This window comes from Podarcis erhardii (assembly GCF_964252035.2).
Source record: "Podarcis erhardii genome assembly, chromosome: 1".
Classification (NCBI taxonomy): Eukaryota; Metazoa; Chordata; class Lepidosauria; order Squamata; family Lacertidae; genus Podarcis; species Podarcis erhardii.
Window position 1 is genome coordinate 104,529,674 of NC_138497.1, and position 17,310 is coordinate 104,546,983.

The 17,310-nt window shown below is 42.1% G+C and overlaps 1 protein-coding gene across 3 annotated transcripts in view; it reads left to right on the top strand.

Annotated features, from left to right (window-relative positions):
* LYPD6 (LY6/PLAUR domain containing 6) overlaps positions 1-16,592 on the top strand; it is a 54,323-nt gene extending 37,731 nt beyond the window's left edge. For all 3 annotated transcript variants that reach the window (XM_081874034.1, XM_081874035.1, XM_081874036.1), the window contains exons 2-5: positions 6,002-6,191; positions 10,612-10,710; positions 13,929-14,059; positions 15,655-16,592. In XM_081874034.1, coding sequence (XP_081730160.1) covers positions 6,074-6,191; positions 10,612-10,710; positions 13,929-14,059; positions 15,655-15,816 — 510 coding nt within the window. In that variant the 5' untranslated portion in view covers positions 6,002-6,073 and the 3' untranslated portion in view covers positions 15,817-16,592. The remainder of the gene's footprint in view (positions 1-6,001; positions 6,192-10,611; positions 10,711-13,928; positions 14,060-15,654) is intronic.
* Positions 16,593-17,310: the final 718 nt, after the last annotated feature.

Here is a 17,310-nt window from a genome sequence, read left to right on the forward strand (position 1 = left end):
GCCTCTCTATATAGAGGGCTTGATGACCTTCCTTTCCTCTCCAGCTACAAAGTCACCATTAGCGATGCTGAACATCAGGAATAGCTAACCTGTGGCCCGCCAGATGTTATTGAACTCCCAACTCTCATCAGTCCTAGCATGTAGGGATAATGGTTGTGATGAGAGTTGTAGGGCAACCATATTTGGAAGGCCAGAGGTTTCCTGCTCCTGCTGTACATAACAATAAGTAATATAGTGTAGGGTCTGGGTTACTTTGGTGGGTGAGTTCATATATTACAAGGAAAAGCAGGATCCCTGGATCTCCACCATGGGTTGACCATGCGATCTTTGGAAGGATAGTTTGATATCTCTGGTCACAGTCAGTAATACACTTTCATTTCAATGTGCCTGAAATCCTTCAAGACTAGGTTGGTGTGTTTTTTTAAGCAACATGGACTCTTCCTAGAGGCTTATAATATTTTCAAGGACAAGATGTAGTAGGGAAGAAGAAGAAAAGGATGAATCAATCAGGAAAAGTGAGAATTAAAAATGTGTATTGGGGAGGTGCTTGATTGAAATGATAGAGGAAGAAAGCGTTTGATGTTGGGTGGTAGGAAACAGCAAGAGAAGGAGGGAATCGATTGGTACCAATAGAGGGAGAAGACAAGGTGGATATACGGTAGCCATGTTCCAAAGGTAAGTGATGCTGAGGAGAAAAAAGTCAGTGAAGAAGAGAGTGAACTGAGAAATGAGTAGAAAATAATGGGTCAATAAGCAGCATTTTAGATGATGGTAGAGGCTTCAAGAGGAAAAAGAGCAGTGCTTGTGGAGAGAGTAGTGATTCTAGCTGTATCGATCAATTGAAAAGGAGAGGACTTGTCAAGAATATGGATATACGGCAGAGGAAAACAAGGGATGTTCAGAAATTCAAACTCCAGCAGTCTCATTTGATTGAAAAGAGTGAAAAACAGGTTTGAGAGGATCAAGAAGTTGTCAGAAAAGGAAATGAGACACAGAGAGAATACTACAGGGTGACAGATGACAATCGGAACGCAAGCTTTTAAAAACAGAATAGGTGTAACATAAGGGAAGGGGACGCAGTAAGTGAGAGTGAATCCAGGGGACAGTGTATTTACAAAGATCTGTGCATTTGATAGGAGTTGGAGCCCCAAACCCCTGTCAGGCACCAGGTTGAGAATGCCCTAGGGCAATGCCCCTTTGGTGGAAATTTCAAGGTTGATTGCGAGAAGCATTATATTAGGGGATTGGACAGATAGAAGAATTAAACACTCAGAATTCTGGAAAATCCACCTCTTTCCTCTGACATTTGGCTAGGTTGGGCTCCCTTTGAAACACAGTCTCAGATTTTAAATTTCTTTTTAACGATTGATTTGAAGTTGGTCTAGGATCATTAAGGATGTGGTAGGCTTTCCGCATACTGTACTATTTTTTGGTGCTCCATCTTCTTGGTTAAAAAATGCTTCAGCCAGCACTGTCACTCAAAAACTGGTTATAATTTTTGTTTGTTTTTCTTAGTTTTCTGTTTTTGTTGTGTTGGCACTGCATAAGAGGACATGCTTTCCCCCATAATGCTTTAAGTCAACAAAATATCTGAATCACATGCAGTGAATAACTGGCATCTACTAACCCCTTGGTTTCTCTCTCCCCCCTTCCAGTTCTTGCTTTGTTTACTTCATAAAAGGAGCCCTCTTGCAAATATGAATTGCAAATAGATAACCCTCCATAGTTAAGTATGTAAATGTGCTTTCACTATGAAAGCAGCTGTGACTAAGACCCAGATGACTTGTCTGCTTGGCCTGGGGAGCTGGTGGTAATATGCATGCAGTATGTTAGAACAGCTCTGCCCGAGGGCAATTTTAGTGTATTCACAGCTCCCTACTCTATCCCTCGAGAGTTTGTAGCTTACTCTTTTGATCTACCTTTTATCTCTCCAGTTTCTGCCTCGTGCACTTTCAAGCTTCCTAGGGCACAGCTGTAAAGAGGGACTTGGTGGCCATGTTTCCAGTCATAGTCATTTTACTGGTTATTCTGGGTTGGAGAAACCATGATGACATACGCACTCACAGAGCAGCAGATTGCATTGGATTGGGCATCCTTCCTTGAACCTGGACTAATTGCATTAGCATTAACTCTTGTGATAACAGCTGTGGTGACTCTTGCACTGCACCCTGTAATTTCTTGCCTAATACAATTGTTCATTTGCACTGTGGTCATTTGTTTGCCACCCAGAGAACTATTGTTACAGCAGGTAGCTTACAGAATGAGTGGAGGAATAAATAAAGAACACATCCCCTGTATTTCCTATTATGTAACATACAAGATACTGTACAAATGGCTGGGTTTTTTTTGGCAATGACAGGACAAAACTCCCAAGTCTGGAACTGTGCATTGGCCTTTGCAGTATGTTACTGGGATAAAGAAATCATCTTCTATATTTTCTGGTGTTGGTTTATTTTGATCTGGGATGGCAAATTTGGTGTCTGCCGGGCAGTGTTGGGATTCTAGTTCCCTTCAGCCCCAGCCAGCCTGACCAGTCATCAGTAAATGGAGTCTCAACATCTGTAGGGCCACAGTTTTCCTAACTCTGTAATACTAGAACCTCACTGGAACTCAACCTCCGGGTATTGGGTGGTATATAAATTCAACAAATAATAACAAAAACTTGGAGAACCACCAGCAACCATTTCTAGCATTCAGGCCTGCCACAAGGATACCAACACATCCTTCCATTATGTTTATGCAGGGCCATTCCCTGTGTGTGCCCCCTTTTGTACTTTGTTCTAACATCTGAGGCCCTATTACATGAAGTCGTGTGAAGATTGGCAGGTATCGAAAAGGAGCAGGGCCTTTTTTTTCATGTCCTTCAGATGCCGAGTTAAAACATGGCTCTTCAGTGAAGTCTTTGGGCCTGGCTGATAACCTCATTTATTTGCTTTTCCTGGTCATTGATTTCTATCCTGAATTTTGCATCTTTGAGAAGCTTTTGATGTAATGTTTCAACCCTTTTAAGAGAAGGGAGATGGCTTTAGTTCTGCTAGCCCTGTTCTCCATTGGACTGATGTCTGAAAACAGGAGCCAGCTGCATGTCTGCCCTAAAGGCTGGCACCAGCTCTGTCGCAACATTTCTTACTAGCATTATGGATTGGAAGGATGAGGCTTTTAGAAGAATATAAGGAGGCCATTCACTTTCTGTTGAGGAGCAGGGAGAAGAATGTGATCGCTGCCAGGTAGGTAGGAGGGTGCTGGAGATCTGCTTGCCAACCCTCCAGAACAGCCAAGCTCTCCTGGCAGAGAGAGAGAGAGAGAGAGAGAGAGAGAGAGAGAACGAACTGATCAGGCTTCTGTCTCATATTAGCCATATTCACTTTTTCCCTCAGACCTGTATGGGTGAGGAGTAGGGCTATTGGAGAAGTCCAAGGAAAACGGGAGCAAGCAGAAGTGGCCAATGTTGGCTTATTCATCATGTGTCCAGAATGGAAGCCAACTCAGTGAATATGATTGGTATTTGCTGTCGTTGCTTTCAGTCCACAAACGATACATAATTGATTGCATTCCCCCACTTCCTTTGCACTGCATTTGCATTATAATGAATGGAGTGGAATAAAGTAATGTCAATGAAACAGTGCTATGTGCAGTGAATATGAGCGGAAGGGGGAATAGTGCCTTCTTGCATACGTAGTGAGAAGCGTGTGGGGTTGTCCACTACCCTTTCCTCCCTTGATGCACATGAGAGTGGGAAGCCTCTCCCATCAGTGTGGCTTTGCCCATGGCTTCATCAGGTGCAGTTCCATTCATCCCTCCAGAATAGGGTGGGATGTATTATTTGAATGGGATTTGGAGGTGTAAACATAACTATGGCCATTTTACCCCATGTAATCTACTCCATGTTCTCTTCAATGCAAGAGACAAGGAGTGCTGCAAGGTACTTAAAGAACTTTGGACTCAAGCTCCTGACACAGATTGGCATGAAAAGACACAGTGCCTCTGGGCAAATTAAGGTAGTGAGTGGCTGGGGTGTCAATGGCACTCTGTGTTATAACACATCCTGCAAGAATTTTTCTTTTTAAAGCTTTGAGAAAAGGATGGGGCAAGAGATTTGGGAGCAATCCTAGAAGGTCTGGGGTTCCAGGTTCCTTGGTTGCCCCCTACTGAAACCCTTGGAAGAGACGATAGATGTAGAATAGAATTAAATTCTTTATATGGCTGCAGAAAAGAATGTCGAAGAGAGCAGCTGTAGTATTAGAGCAAGGATAAAAGTATTATAATGATTAGGTTTCTTTAAAGATTGTGTGCGTGGGAGGGGAGAATATATATATTCTGCTCTCTCTCTCTTTAAATAATAATAATATAATAATTGTTCCCTATCTCTCATAGCTTTCATGTTCAACTTGGTAGGGGTGATTTTAGGAGGCCACTCTGTGTGTCTTCTTAGGAGTGTAAATGGGGATGGAAAGACTTTGGTAAAATTGCCTGCTTCAGATAGTCTAAACAATTGCTGCTTTATATTTTCTTCCCATTATGTCTGTTGGCACCATTTGTTGGATAAGCTAGATCATCTTCTTCTTTTGTTTACAAAAAAAAGTTGTCCAACAAGTGGGTCTAGCTAGATGCCATCATTTGTGTGGCACCTCTTCAAGCAACTTATTCTCCTTTAATTATTGCTCCAGTAATTACCTTGTTGTCTCAAGGGGAAAGGATGGATCTGTTTATCTCAGTCTGAAAGACTGGCTACGCGGCAGAATTTGCCAGGTGAATCGGCTTATGGACTTGGACATAACTGCTTAGAAAGAGCATGCTGGTAGTTTTGACAAGAGGGCCTGAAGGGGCACAGATCTTAGTGTAAAAAAAAATAAATGTATTACATTACAGCACATTACACGACAACACATCAAGTATCTTGGTGTGATGATCCTTACAGTTTCATAAGGCACACATTTTACTGTGGCTGAGACCACATTCTGTGAACAATGGTTTTCTTGGTTTCATTGGCAACTGCCCAAGAATCTCATGATAGGATCTCACTGTAACAATCTCTCCTGATTAAAAATAAATTGTAGCTGGCATATTAAAGGGGATAGCCCTCGGTGGACTGTAGGGCCTTGTATAATAAATAAGTGGCTGTGTGGATTTTTACCAAGTGTTCTAAACTTACACCTTTGTGCCACTTTTCCGGTGCCAAAGACTTTTGGCGTCAGTTCAGTTCCAAGCCCTGAATCAGGTTGGTGCTTCAAGCATTATGGTACATAGTTGTTGTTTTTTATAATTGCATGAAGAGAACAGAGATAGTTGTACTGATCTTATTCTAATGAAATAAAAATGTACCGATTTGATTGAAATCCAGATAACCTCTGAAATGTACCTTCTGCAAAGGAATCTTTTATATGCAAGATTTCCTTTAGTTGGGTGTAGATGGGTGCATGCGTTGGCTGTGCATATAGTAAAATAAACTTGCACAGTCATAATATATGTGGGCCTATGCATGATGATGTGCACAGGGGAGACAACTTTTATGGTAACTTGAATCAGACCACTGGTTCCATTACTTCCTGTACTGTTTCTGCCCATTCTGAGTAAGCAGATGAGGACTGAAAGCCTCTTCTAGCTTTGCTACCCAAGATTTGTTAACTGGAGATGCAAGAGATAAGATCTGGGAAAGCATGTGCTGCCTCTTTACCTTTTTTTGGAAAGTAAGAGGTTGGGCCATAATTATTGCTGTGTTTTGGCAATCCAGTTTTGGAGTATAAGGTATGGCAGAGATCCCAAATTCTTTGCGTTCTGTACTCATTGCTTGGGAATAGCACTGGATTTAGGGTGGCATGGGCACTCTCCCCCAGCCAAGTTGAGGGGGTACAAAAGAAATCCATTTTGGGGTGCCAAATTTGGAGCTCGGACAGGATGCCATATTATGAAAGATGATCAGAGTCTGCCGCTGCTGGGAATAGTTTAATTGAGTTTACTGACTGACCAGTTGTGTGCGCTTTCTTTTTTTCTGTTCCTCCAGGTGCACATCTCTTCCAGATACAAGGAGAACGAACTCCCAAGAAATCCGCATGTTTGAGGCTCCCCCTCTGCAATGGCATCTTGGCCTGTGCTGGCCTGGGTCCTGCTCATCCGTTTCATTGCTGATTACCTGAATGGAATTCAAGCCCGGGAGTTCACAGTGAAAGATATTGTCTACCTTCATCCTTCAAGTAAGTCTCAAGGAGCAGCTTATTATATTAAGACAGGGGTCAGCAAACTTTTTCAGCAGGGGGCCGGTCCACTGTCCCTCAGACCTTGTGGGGGGCCAGACTATATTTTGAAGGGGAAAAAATGAACGAATTCCTAAGCCCCACAAATAACCCAGAGATGCATTTTAAATAAAAGCACGCATTCTACTCATGTAAAAACACGCTGATTCCCGGACTGTCCAAGGGCCGGATTGAGAAGGCGATTGTGCCGCACTTGGCCCATGGACCTTAGGTTGCCTACACATGTATTAAGATGTCCACTCAAGGAATATGAAAAAGAGGAGAGGAAGCTAACATTTCAAAGAGCATAAGCTCTTTACAAATAGCATTTTTTTTCATTTTTGGATGTCAACACTAAAAAGAAAAAAGCCATAAAGATCCCCCCAACAGAGAAGTACAGGATCTTAAAATAATGACAACCATTGATTAAGTCATTTCAGTTATTGAACAAAAGTGTCAGATCCCCATGTGGTGCTGCATCTCTTGAGTCCAAGCCTTCCCATTTCTCTCCACTGTAAACAGTAAAAGAAAACAGAACTGTAAAAAAAGCTAAAGCCAAAAATGCTTCCAGAAATGCCATACAATATTTACTATATCTGCTGGCACTGAAGTGGCTCATAGGAACAAATAAAATGCTTAATGTCTCTGTTCTATCCTCCATCCAATGAAACAGACCCTATGAATCCAAAACAGCTCCTGAGAACAAGGTTGCTACTAATGCAAATAGCAGCAATTGCATAGATCTTGTAAATAAGCACACACATTTTAAGGCAGGTGGTTTTAAAAATGATGGTTGCACAATTATAAGCAACCTTTCTCGTGTCTTTCCACCCTTTTTTTTACTTGCAGCTTCAATTTTGTTTTTAAACAAAGGCACAAAGGTGGGGTGGGGAGTTGATTTCTGCTATTTTCTTTCAATTTGGCATCGCTAGGTGCTTTCCTGTTGACCAAGAGAGTGAATTGCAAGATATAGTTACAGGCAAATTCTGGGCACTGGGCAGTTGCTTTTGATTTCCTTTAGAATAGTCCTCTTAGGGCCCTGGGGCCTTTTGCTCTGAACCACAGTCTATCAGGCTTATTTACTTCTTAGATCGTGAGCCAAACAAATCTCGCTCACAGCTGTGGCTACTGCTTTTTGAAGCTTCCTTTCAGTACGGGGAGGGGGGGGGCAGCAGAAGCGAAGAAATTACCAGGCACCTCCTGGAGGTTTTTTCTTGCAGCCCTTCTTAGCTTTGCATGTATGTGTCTCTTGCCCACAGACTGGAGGTATAACATCAAGGAGTCACAATGCTGAGCAATATCTTCCCTCTGAACGCAGGAGAGGAGCAATGCTGCCCTTCTGCTTGAGCTCTGCTCTCTTAACATGCTTAATTCAAGTATTATAGGAAGAGTTGAAGACTGTGGAATCTGTGATATTGGTCCAGGTCCCATGAACAGGGTTTCTGCATTCCAGGGGTTGGTAGGTGCTTTCAAAGACCCAGGCCCATGGCACCAATATACATAAAAACTGCATGCACTCATTTGTTATATAGATGCAAAAGGAGTCTGATGTTTAGAAGGAAAGCCACCCTGTTTAAGCAAGGTTTTGACAAAAAATTGTCTCTTTGTGTGTTCTTAAGATAATAAGGGCAGATGATTCAGAGGCCGATGCACAAAACCTGGACCTTGGGTCCCTTTGGAATGCCCCATAACATTGTCCCCCTATGTATCCACGAAGGATGCACGATCCACTCTGGTTATCCTTGCTATAGCCCAAAGCAGCTAGCTTTGTTGCAATCCCTGTGACCAAGGCCTGGCTAGCATGTACATCCTACAATTAACTTGTGACATCTTGGAAAACAGGAGCTTGTTTGGCCTTCATGGGCACTTGAGAAATCCAGATCTGAATGAGCTCCCGTTACATGAATAGTATACTGCTTGTAAAATACTTACAACAACTTTGCAAAGTGTGGCGGTATTTTCCCCATATTGTGAAAGTTCGGTCACAGTAGATTATCTGTGCCTGCATGCACATCACATTATGCAAAGCCAGTTTTTGAAAAGGGTGTTTGTTTGTTTTTACTATACTGGCACTAAAATTCTGAGCCTTAGCACCAGATTTATGGGTACTGGAGAATGTAGGCGTCAAGGAATTTTTTCTAGGCTTTGTGTAACATAGAAAGACTTCGTTCCTTTCTTTCGTAAGATACTGGTTCATTCTCAGAACACAGAACGGAACTGTAGGAGTGTTTGCGTTCCAAGGCCCAAGGCACATTCTGTAAGCCAGCAATGGTAGCATGATATATGGAGTTGATATAGGCTGCTTGCCAATGTTACAATCACTGTAACAGGTTTTCATTTTTCCCAGGAGGAAGAAAGCAATCACTTTTGTGATGGCTTCTAGAGAACACAGTAGCAAAAGTCTATATGTTTTCATTTAGGCTTTTCAGAGGTTTGGGTTTGGGGAGACATAATCTGCCGGTGGCTGCGTAGTGAACAGTGTTCCTGAAAAGCAGAGATTAACTATGATGCTTTATGTTGCTCGAGTTGTTTGAGAAGCAAATTTTGCATTTTTCTACCTCTTTCTTGAAAGCAAACGTAGCTCCCACATCTGCACATCAATTTCGTCCCTGTAGCCTAGTCCCCAAATCTCTATTGGCTATGACAAACGTGAGACTATGACATTTATCTCCCCCATCCCTTTTGAATGCTATTTATTTCTCTCAATTAACTGGCTAAATTAATGTAGAGGGTTCACTGTAGATGCATCATTAGGGTTTAGTTGCAAATGTACATTATCTTTTATATCTGTTTTAAGTTGTTTATTGATTTTCCTCAAAGAATTCTGGCACTCTGAGAACTGAATGCCGGACTAGATTAGTTGTTGACTGATCCATCAGGGCACTTCTTAACGGGAAATGGTGAAGGTGTTGATAGTTTTCTGCTAGAGCTCCCTAGCGCACACTCTCCCCCAGTCCCACCTGAGCTGCAGTTTCCACGATTCCCAGAGACAGGAAATTAATATTGAACCAGTTTAAGACTACAGTTCTATATACATTTACTTGGGAAGTCAGCCTCTTTGAAGTCAGTGGCACTTCACGGTAGACATGCATGGGCTTGTGCTGCTGGTCTGTAGTGCAGATATGCAGAGAGAATAAAATGTCACTTTCTGAATACAGGGATTGATTAGAGTCAGTATCTACTGATCCTGCAGATTGGTACTTGCTGTCGGTCCATTTCTCACTTTTCAGCTGCCCCCTGCTCTATTGCCTAATCCGGTGGCTCTTCAAGTTTGCTTCCCCCCTCCCTTTCAGTAGACCTTTCTTAACATTATGTCCATCATGTTGTTGGCTACTTGAAAGGCTTCTGAATCCAAAAGGTTAGATTTACGTATGCCTTGAGTGGAATTCCACCCATGGAGCTGCCTTGCTGGAGAAAGAAGCAGGGCAATTGCCTCTCACAGAATGACATCTAACCAGCCTTCAATCAGCTGTTCCACTTAATATAGCTTATTTGGGGCAAGGAAGGTCTGCAGGAAAATCAGGCACACAGCTGGGGATCTATTTAATGTTTCTCCTGGAGTTGCTCATGTAGTTGTATATCCAAGCTGCTTTTCTCTTGCTTTGCAGTAGGTTTGAAAATTTCAAAGAGTGCTATAAAATACCACAAATGAGTGGGGAAGCATTTTGGGGTACACATGATCTGTTACGTTTGTTTTTCTCCTGTTCAGTTTCTCTCTTTCCCCTTCTATTCTTGTTGGGCACTTTTCGAACAGGTGCTGCTGCGCTTCTGTTCAATACAAATTCTACCTTGATTTGGATAGTGCCTGAAATGGCAGATCTGGAGCCATACCCCGAAAGAGCAGCCCTTTCAGTTACTATACAAACTGGTTCTTGGAGGCTCAATCCCCAGAGCAGGAATAGCAGCACAGTGCAGCTTCTATGGGTTGATCTGCAGCTTCCATCATGCCCATGGCCCTTGCTGTCTGGGGCAGACAAGAAGGGACTATTTTTCTAAAAAAAAGAGGTGCCAAAATTCACCATGAACACCTTCCTCGGTCTCTTCTGATGGCAATGGCGTCCACCTGAGAGGTGCCGGAACTGAGTTCCAACTGAAAATAAGCCCTGGCTACCCCTGCCGTATATTCTTTTTCTTCAGCCAAGAAAGTACTGTTCTTGTTTTGGCTTGACATTGTTTTTCATCTGAAGGTTTTTCTGAGGTTAAACGGCAAGGAAGAAACATGGAACTCCACATCACATCGCCGATAATGTTCAACTTTTGTGTAAATCTTGTACAAACATTTAGCACCGTTTGTTTCTATTCTCACCCACCCCTTAAACAATGTTCCAAATGGATTGATGATGTTAACGTAGCTGTGGCTTTTTTTGTTTTTGTTTCCCAGCTACTCCATATCCTGGGGGATTCAAGTGTTTCACCTGTGAAGAAGCAGTCGACAACTATGACTGCAACCAGTGGGCTCCAGATATCTATTGCCCAAGAGGTAAATGAGCTGTGTGTTTGCAGTGAAGGTGTTTTCAGAATGTGCATTCGTCTTAGATGTGGTTGAAACTTGCTACACAGATTCTTCTAGCCTTCCTGCCACCTCTAAGGAATTGTACTGAGGACAGAATATTGCCCACCTGTGAATCACTCTGCATCATGATTTCAGGTGAGCTGGTTTTGCCTGCAGCAGGCATAGGCATCATGCACAAGCCTGACCATCAGTTCATTTCTTTGAGAACACTGTGCAAGGCTTCACAGATCAGCTGATCAGCAGTTCCCACTTGGCTGAACCACGTCCTTACCTATCCCATGCCTGACATTCTTTATGAAATGAGGTGTGGGGCAGGAGGCATGGCCTGATTAGGCCCACAGTCCAGAGGTTCCTACCCCTGCAGTGCTAGATTTAGCTGAGGGGGTGCAAAGTAGAGAAGACCTATCATTGAGAAGGTTCGTTTGGGGGCACCCAATTTTGGGCTTGCTCAAGGTGCCCTACTACCACAGACTACCTGACCCCTGCACTATGGAGAAGGAAGCAGCTTCGAGGCCTTTTAAATAACTCATAATCTGGGCCTCTTGTGTTTCAGTTTTACTTTAATTTCAAATAGTTTTTATTACGTTATCTTGGCTTGCTTTTGCTTTTGTCCAGAGAACTCCTGTTATGGGAAGGCTGCATACATAAACACAAACAAACCAACCAACCCAATTTCATATTTAATTTGTATACTGTACCCTAGATAGTTTACACCTTAAATGTACAACAGTCACAATTGCCATCCCATAACATTTCAAAGTACAGCGGAACCTCAGTTTTCGAGCATCTCGGAAGCAGAATGATTTGGAACCAGAACACCAAAAACCCGGAAGGAATTGGTTCCTTTTTCGAATATACCTCAGAAGTCGAACGGCTTCTGCTGCATGTTTTTCCATTTTTCCAATGGATTTTGTGGACTGCCCCATTGATCCTCGGTTTTCGAATGTTTCAGAAGTCGAACGGTCTTCTGGAACAGATTATGTTCAAAAGCAGAGGTTCCAGTGTTATAACAATTCAAGAATACATTTCCAAATACCAGCAAACAAAAAAGCAAAATAATCCCACTGATTGCACATTACAAACAATTTGCAAATAGCCATTCTAGAAGCCCCTTGCTCTGCTTCCTGTAGGATTCCTCTTATCATCCCCTGTGTATTCTTACCCCCATCTCTTTCAACTTGAGTCCACTCTCAAACACCCTGTGCACCCACTGTTCCTCTGCCTTCCCTCTCATCCATTCAGACCCTTCACCCCAAAACCTTTCTTCACTTTCAAGCAACTCCCTCCCACATTCACATCCACCAGCCTATCTTTTATAAACAAATAGAACTTCCACATGGTCTGGCCTTACCATTTAATCTGCTGGGATAGATTTGATGACCACAGGCGGTGTTGTCATTCTGTTCCCAATGACGAGACTATAGGGAAGCATTTTAATTCAAGTGAATGTAGACGCTAGGGTTACCTTATAAAATATGAAGCTGGTAGACACAGAACAATTAAAACAGCCCAAAGTTATGCCTGTTCCGATATTTTATTCTAGTCCTGCTCAGAGTGTGGCAACTAGTTGGAAGGAAGCCAATGCAGTGGAAAACTAGTTTGAAGGAAGGAAGGGAAGGCAGACACCATGTTTTGCTCCCGCTATGGGAGAAGGATGCTGGGGGAATACTATGCTCTGCCAGGTTGCTTGAAAATGATGCTGCCCATGAGGAATGAAACTGGATTTTCTAAGCACTCAGCACACTTTTCTGAACAGAGCAAGATGGCAAAGTGGGTTGAAGTGGGTAAATGCATTTTATAGGGAGTTGAAGGACTGGTGTCCTCTTTCTCAAGCTCTTCTAAAATGAATACCCTGCGGATACACAAGAGCAGGCCTTTTCTGTGGTGGCTCTCCATTTGTGGAATGTTCTCACCAGGGAGGCTTGCCTGGTATCTAGGTGCCGTTCAAAAGCATTCCTTTTTCCCCAGGAATTTGGCTTATTAAACAATCTATGGCCTTTTAAACTGTCGGGAGGGGGATTATTTGGGGGGACGTGTTGTATGTTATATATTTTTGTGTTTTTATATCGTAAACTGCCCTGTGATCCTCAGACGAAGGGTGGTATAGAAATTTAATTTATTACCATTATTATTATTATTAATACCTTAGATTCCAGCCAATTTACATGAACTTTCTATTTGGGGGCAGAATAACAATTTGTGGGAGCAGCCACACTGCCCAAAGCTGTATTACAAGGAGCTGCTCAATAAAACATAAAGTGAGCAGCAGCACCGACTTTTGAAAATATTTCCCAGCTTCAAAGAGACATGATTTGGGGTATTAAAGGAGAGTGGCTAATTAGGCTGCACAACAGCTTACATTTTTGGACTCATGTTTCCATTACTCCCGTGAATTCATTAGTGTAGCTCATAAGCTACCTGCTTTTGATGATTTAGCGGAGATGCACTTGCCATAGTTAGGCTTCTATTAAAGCTCTTTTGTGTTATCTACTTTGAAAGATAGCGGGAGCCTTTTACATCTCCTCTCAGTGGGATTGCTGTACATCTGCAAAATATGGGATTTGGAGGCTGGAATCGACTGGGTGGAAAATCTAATCCATCTTTTAACTTTGCCGCAAAGGCTCCACAAGCTGCTTAGACTCACAGCTTTTGGATAACCTTTTTATTCTCATAGTCTTATGACTACATTAGCTGAACTATCAAAATACACGGCAAATGATGTACATGCTAGCTAGATATTAGTGCTAGCCAGAATCAGGTTCACTTACTTCTTAGAGAATGTGAAATCCCCAAAGACGTTGAGAGAGATTACAGAATAATGGGATGCTGTTAATGAGTAAATGGCTTCAGGATAGCAAGCTTTGAGGCATTGGACTGCACAGTCTAGAGGCTTTTGTTTTTAAAAGAAAGGTTCGGTTTATGAAAATGTGTAAAGGAGATGTGCAAAATAGATGAAGGCAGAAGTTCTCTTGGAAGCTTCCCAAGATTTACATTTTGCACTCCATTTCTAGTGTTATGAAAGAGGGGGAAAAACCATTTTATTTCCACTTTCTCCATGCCACGTATAATTTTATAAACTTCTACCATGTAACCTCTCGCTTGCCTTTTCTCCAAACAAAAAAGCCCTATGAAACCTCTTACAAACAGGAAAAATACAAAAACATTTTTTCCCCCTGTCCTGGCAGCTACACGATATTGCTATACTCAACACACGCTGGAAGCCAATGGAAAGAGTGTATCTGTTACCAAGCGCTGTGTTCCTCTGGAGGATTGCCTGTCTACAGGATGCATAGATCTCCAGCATAAGGGTTTGAAGGTAAGAAGTGAAATGGACGATCCTTGGTCCACGCTCACTCCAACACAGAGCAGATCTTTTTCACACCACGTGTGTGTATCTACCCAACAAAATGGGGACATGGCCATTTTAGTTAGGATGATTTAATTTTGTGTCTTTGTTTTTGTATTCAGATAGGCACCAATTATTAAGCATTGCATAAAAGGAGGAACTGAGGTGAGGATTGTTGGCACCCCAAAATTAAGTAAGCATATTTGCTATTAAAACTGGATGGTTGTAAGTAAGCATTTATCAAGTGGAAGTTTGGGGAAATAGAAACCCCTTGAACCATAGGCTAATCCTACATATAGTGCTTTTTTCCTAAAATAAAAAAAAATTAAGGGGTATTCTCATTTTCCTACTCATATTGAAACCCTGCCCCTCAATGAGGCCAAACTTAGATTCACAAAATGTTTAGGGGTATGCATTCCCCTTCGCGCCCCCCCCCCCAGTAAAAAAGCACTGCCTACATATGTTTCTCAACTATAGTATGGGTGCTACCAAGATGGTTTTATGCATGTGATGGTAAGTTAACTTTTGGAAGTGGTTACCTGTAATCATGTGAATAAAACTGGTTCATTTTTAAAACACAGAAATATTGTACATACCAATCATATCTTCCATGGGGTTCTTGGGTGATTTTCTCCAAAGTTCACAACAGCTGGATCTGGAAACAGATGAGGTTGTCTTTGTTATTAATTTCTTGAGACTGCAGCGGTACCTCTGGTTGCGAACGCCTCTGGTTGCACACACTGCGGGTTACGAGCTCCGGTAACCTGGAAGTAGCTGCTCCCAGTTGCGAACGTTGCCCTGGGATGCAAGCGGAAATTGCGCACCAGAGAGACACACGCAGCGGGAGGCATGCTTTTGCTAATGGCGCCCCAGGTTATGACCGGTTTCCTGTTACGAATGGACCTCTGGAACAGATTCCGTTCGTAACCAGAGGTACCACTGTATACAGAAATTTTGTATTATGTGAGTTTTGGTTAGCCTTACATTTCACACCACAATACAACTCAGCTCCCAAAAACTATTTTAGGCGTGGTAGCAGCTTCTAGAGGGGTAGCACTTTCTACTTTAAGTTGCAAGTGGGGATTGCATTCAGCTGAATTTTCTCCCACCCTGAAAGGGCTTGGGTACATCCAGTGGGATTTTTAAAAACGTGGCTGTTTTTTCTTTAAAAACAAAACTTCAAGCCATAAATCCAAATGGCATCCTAAAGTCCTTCTTAGTTCCAAAAGTGGTGTGCATGCACACAAAAACTTATACCAAGAACAAACTTAGCTGGTCTCTAAGGTGCTACTAGACAATTGTTTAATTTTTTTATATATTTCGACTGCATCAGACCAACACGGCTACCTACCTGAATCTGGAAACAGGCAGATAAATTAGCCCTTTCCTGCAACTTCTGTAATCTAAATTTCCATTTTATTTTATATTTCCATTAGCATTTAAAAACAAACAAACCAACCCAAAACCTGGAACTTGGAGTGTTTCATGTAGTTATCTCAATATGACGAAGGTCTTTTCACATATGGAGCAGTTCTCTTGACCAATACTTTTTTCCCTTTTTCTAGGTCTGCACTTCGTGTTGTGAGGGAAACATCTGTAACTTGCCGTTACCCAGAAATTCAAGCGATGCCATATTTGCAACAACAACTCCCATAAATCACACACAGAGACATTTGCAAAGTGTACCAGTCATAATGGCATGTCTCCTGCTAGTTTTTGCTACGTAGACATCCCAGGATAAAGTGCCACTTACATATTGAGAAAAGCATTCAAGGATGAAAGTATTTATGAATACATATGACTTTAATTTAATATATGTTTTTAAACCTTTCTTTCTTAGTGACATTTCTAAAGTCAGCTGTCTTGAATTCCTTTTAGCCTTGGCTGATTAAAAAGCCTTTGTTTTAATCTGTGTCTTTGGTTTAAAAAAGACAGAATTTTGTTGTAACTCTAATAATTTGAAGGAAACCTTTAGTAATCAGAAGATTTTGGTCACTGCAAATACTTGATCGAAAAGGTATATTTCTTCCTAAGTAGTAGCTTTCAACTTCTGAAGGGAATATATCTAGAGTTTTGTACATAACAGTAAAGAAATTAAAACCAGGGCTCCCCAGTGAAGCCACTCCACTATGCAAAAAAAGGCTTTTGATTAATCAGCTGACAGCACTAAAGAAATATTAGTTGATTGATCATTCTAGTTTAAATAAACTGCATACGTTATGGCATATGAATGAAAAGATCCTCTTGAAGGAAAAGTATTCTTGATTCATGCATTTATGGAAAACAGGTACCAGCTTAAAGGCATTTCCTTACGTGTGATGAAGGAAGTCCATGGCTCTTCCAAGATGGTTCCTGCACCTTCTGCTTTTTGAAGGGTCAGTGTTTTCTTTTTAAAAAAATAAGTAGCATTTTCTTTCACACATCTGTTACCCAGTTAATTTGGGTCATTGTTTTAATACAGGCCTGTTTTAGGCATGTCTGATAATTTATTATTAATACCCTGCCCATCTGGCTGGGTTTCCCCAGCCCTATTAAAACCATGATAAAACATCAAACATTAAAAACTTCCCTGAACAGGGCTGCCTTCAGATGTCTTCTAAAAGTCAGATAGTTGTTCATTTCCTTGACATCTGATGGGAGGGCATTCCACAGGGCGAGCGCCACTACCAAGAAGGCCCTCTGCCTGGTTCCCTGGGGGGGTAGAGACGCTCCTTCAGGTATGCTGGGCTGAGGCCATTTAGGGCAGCACACACATGCACAGCCCCAAACCTGGAAACGTCAGAAAGACATCACTAAAAGGGCAGAACAGTGTGTTTGCAGGCTTTTTCAATGGGTTTCCAATTTCATGTGAATTCACGCAATGACCTGGAATGCCACCCCTGTGCAAACGGGGAACTGCCTGTATTTCAAAAGGCTTTTAATTTAACCAATTCATAGAGTAAGACTGCTGTCCTGTATACACTTCCCCAAGGGTGAAGACCATTGGACTCAATGGGGCTTTCTGAGTAGAGTCCTGCACACTCTGTGCGCACCTCTCTGATCCAGTGGAACATTCCTCTGAGTAAACTTTTCCAGGAGGGCACTGCACATGTTGCAAACCCAGTTTTGATGTGCTTTACAGATACATCCCCATTTCCTTTGTGGATCCGTCCCTGTGATCGATGCTGGTTGTGTGCATTGGAACCCCTTAAAAACTGCACATTGGGCATTGTTAGGCTGCT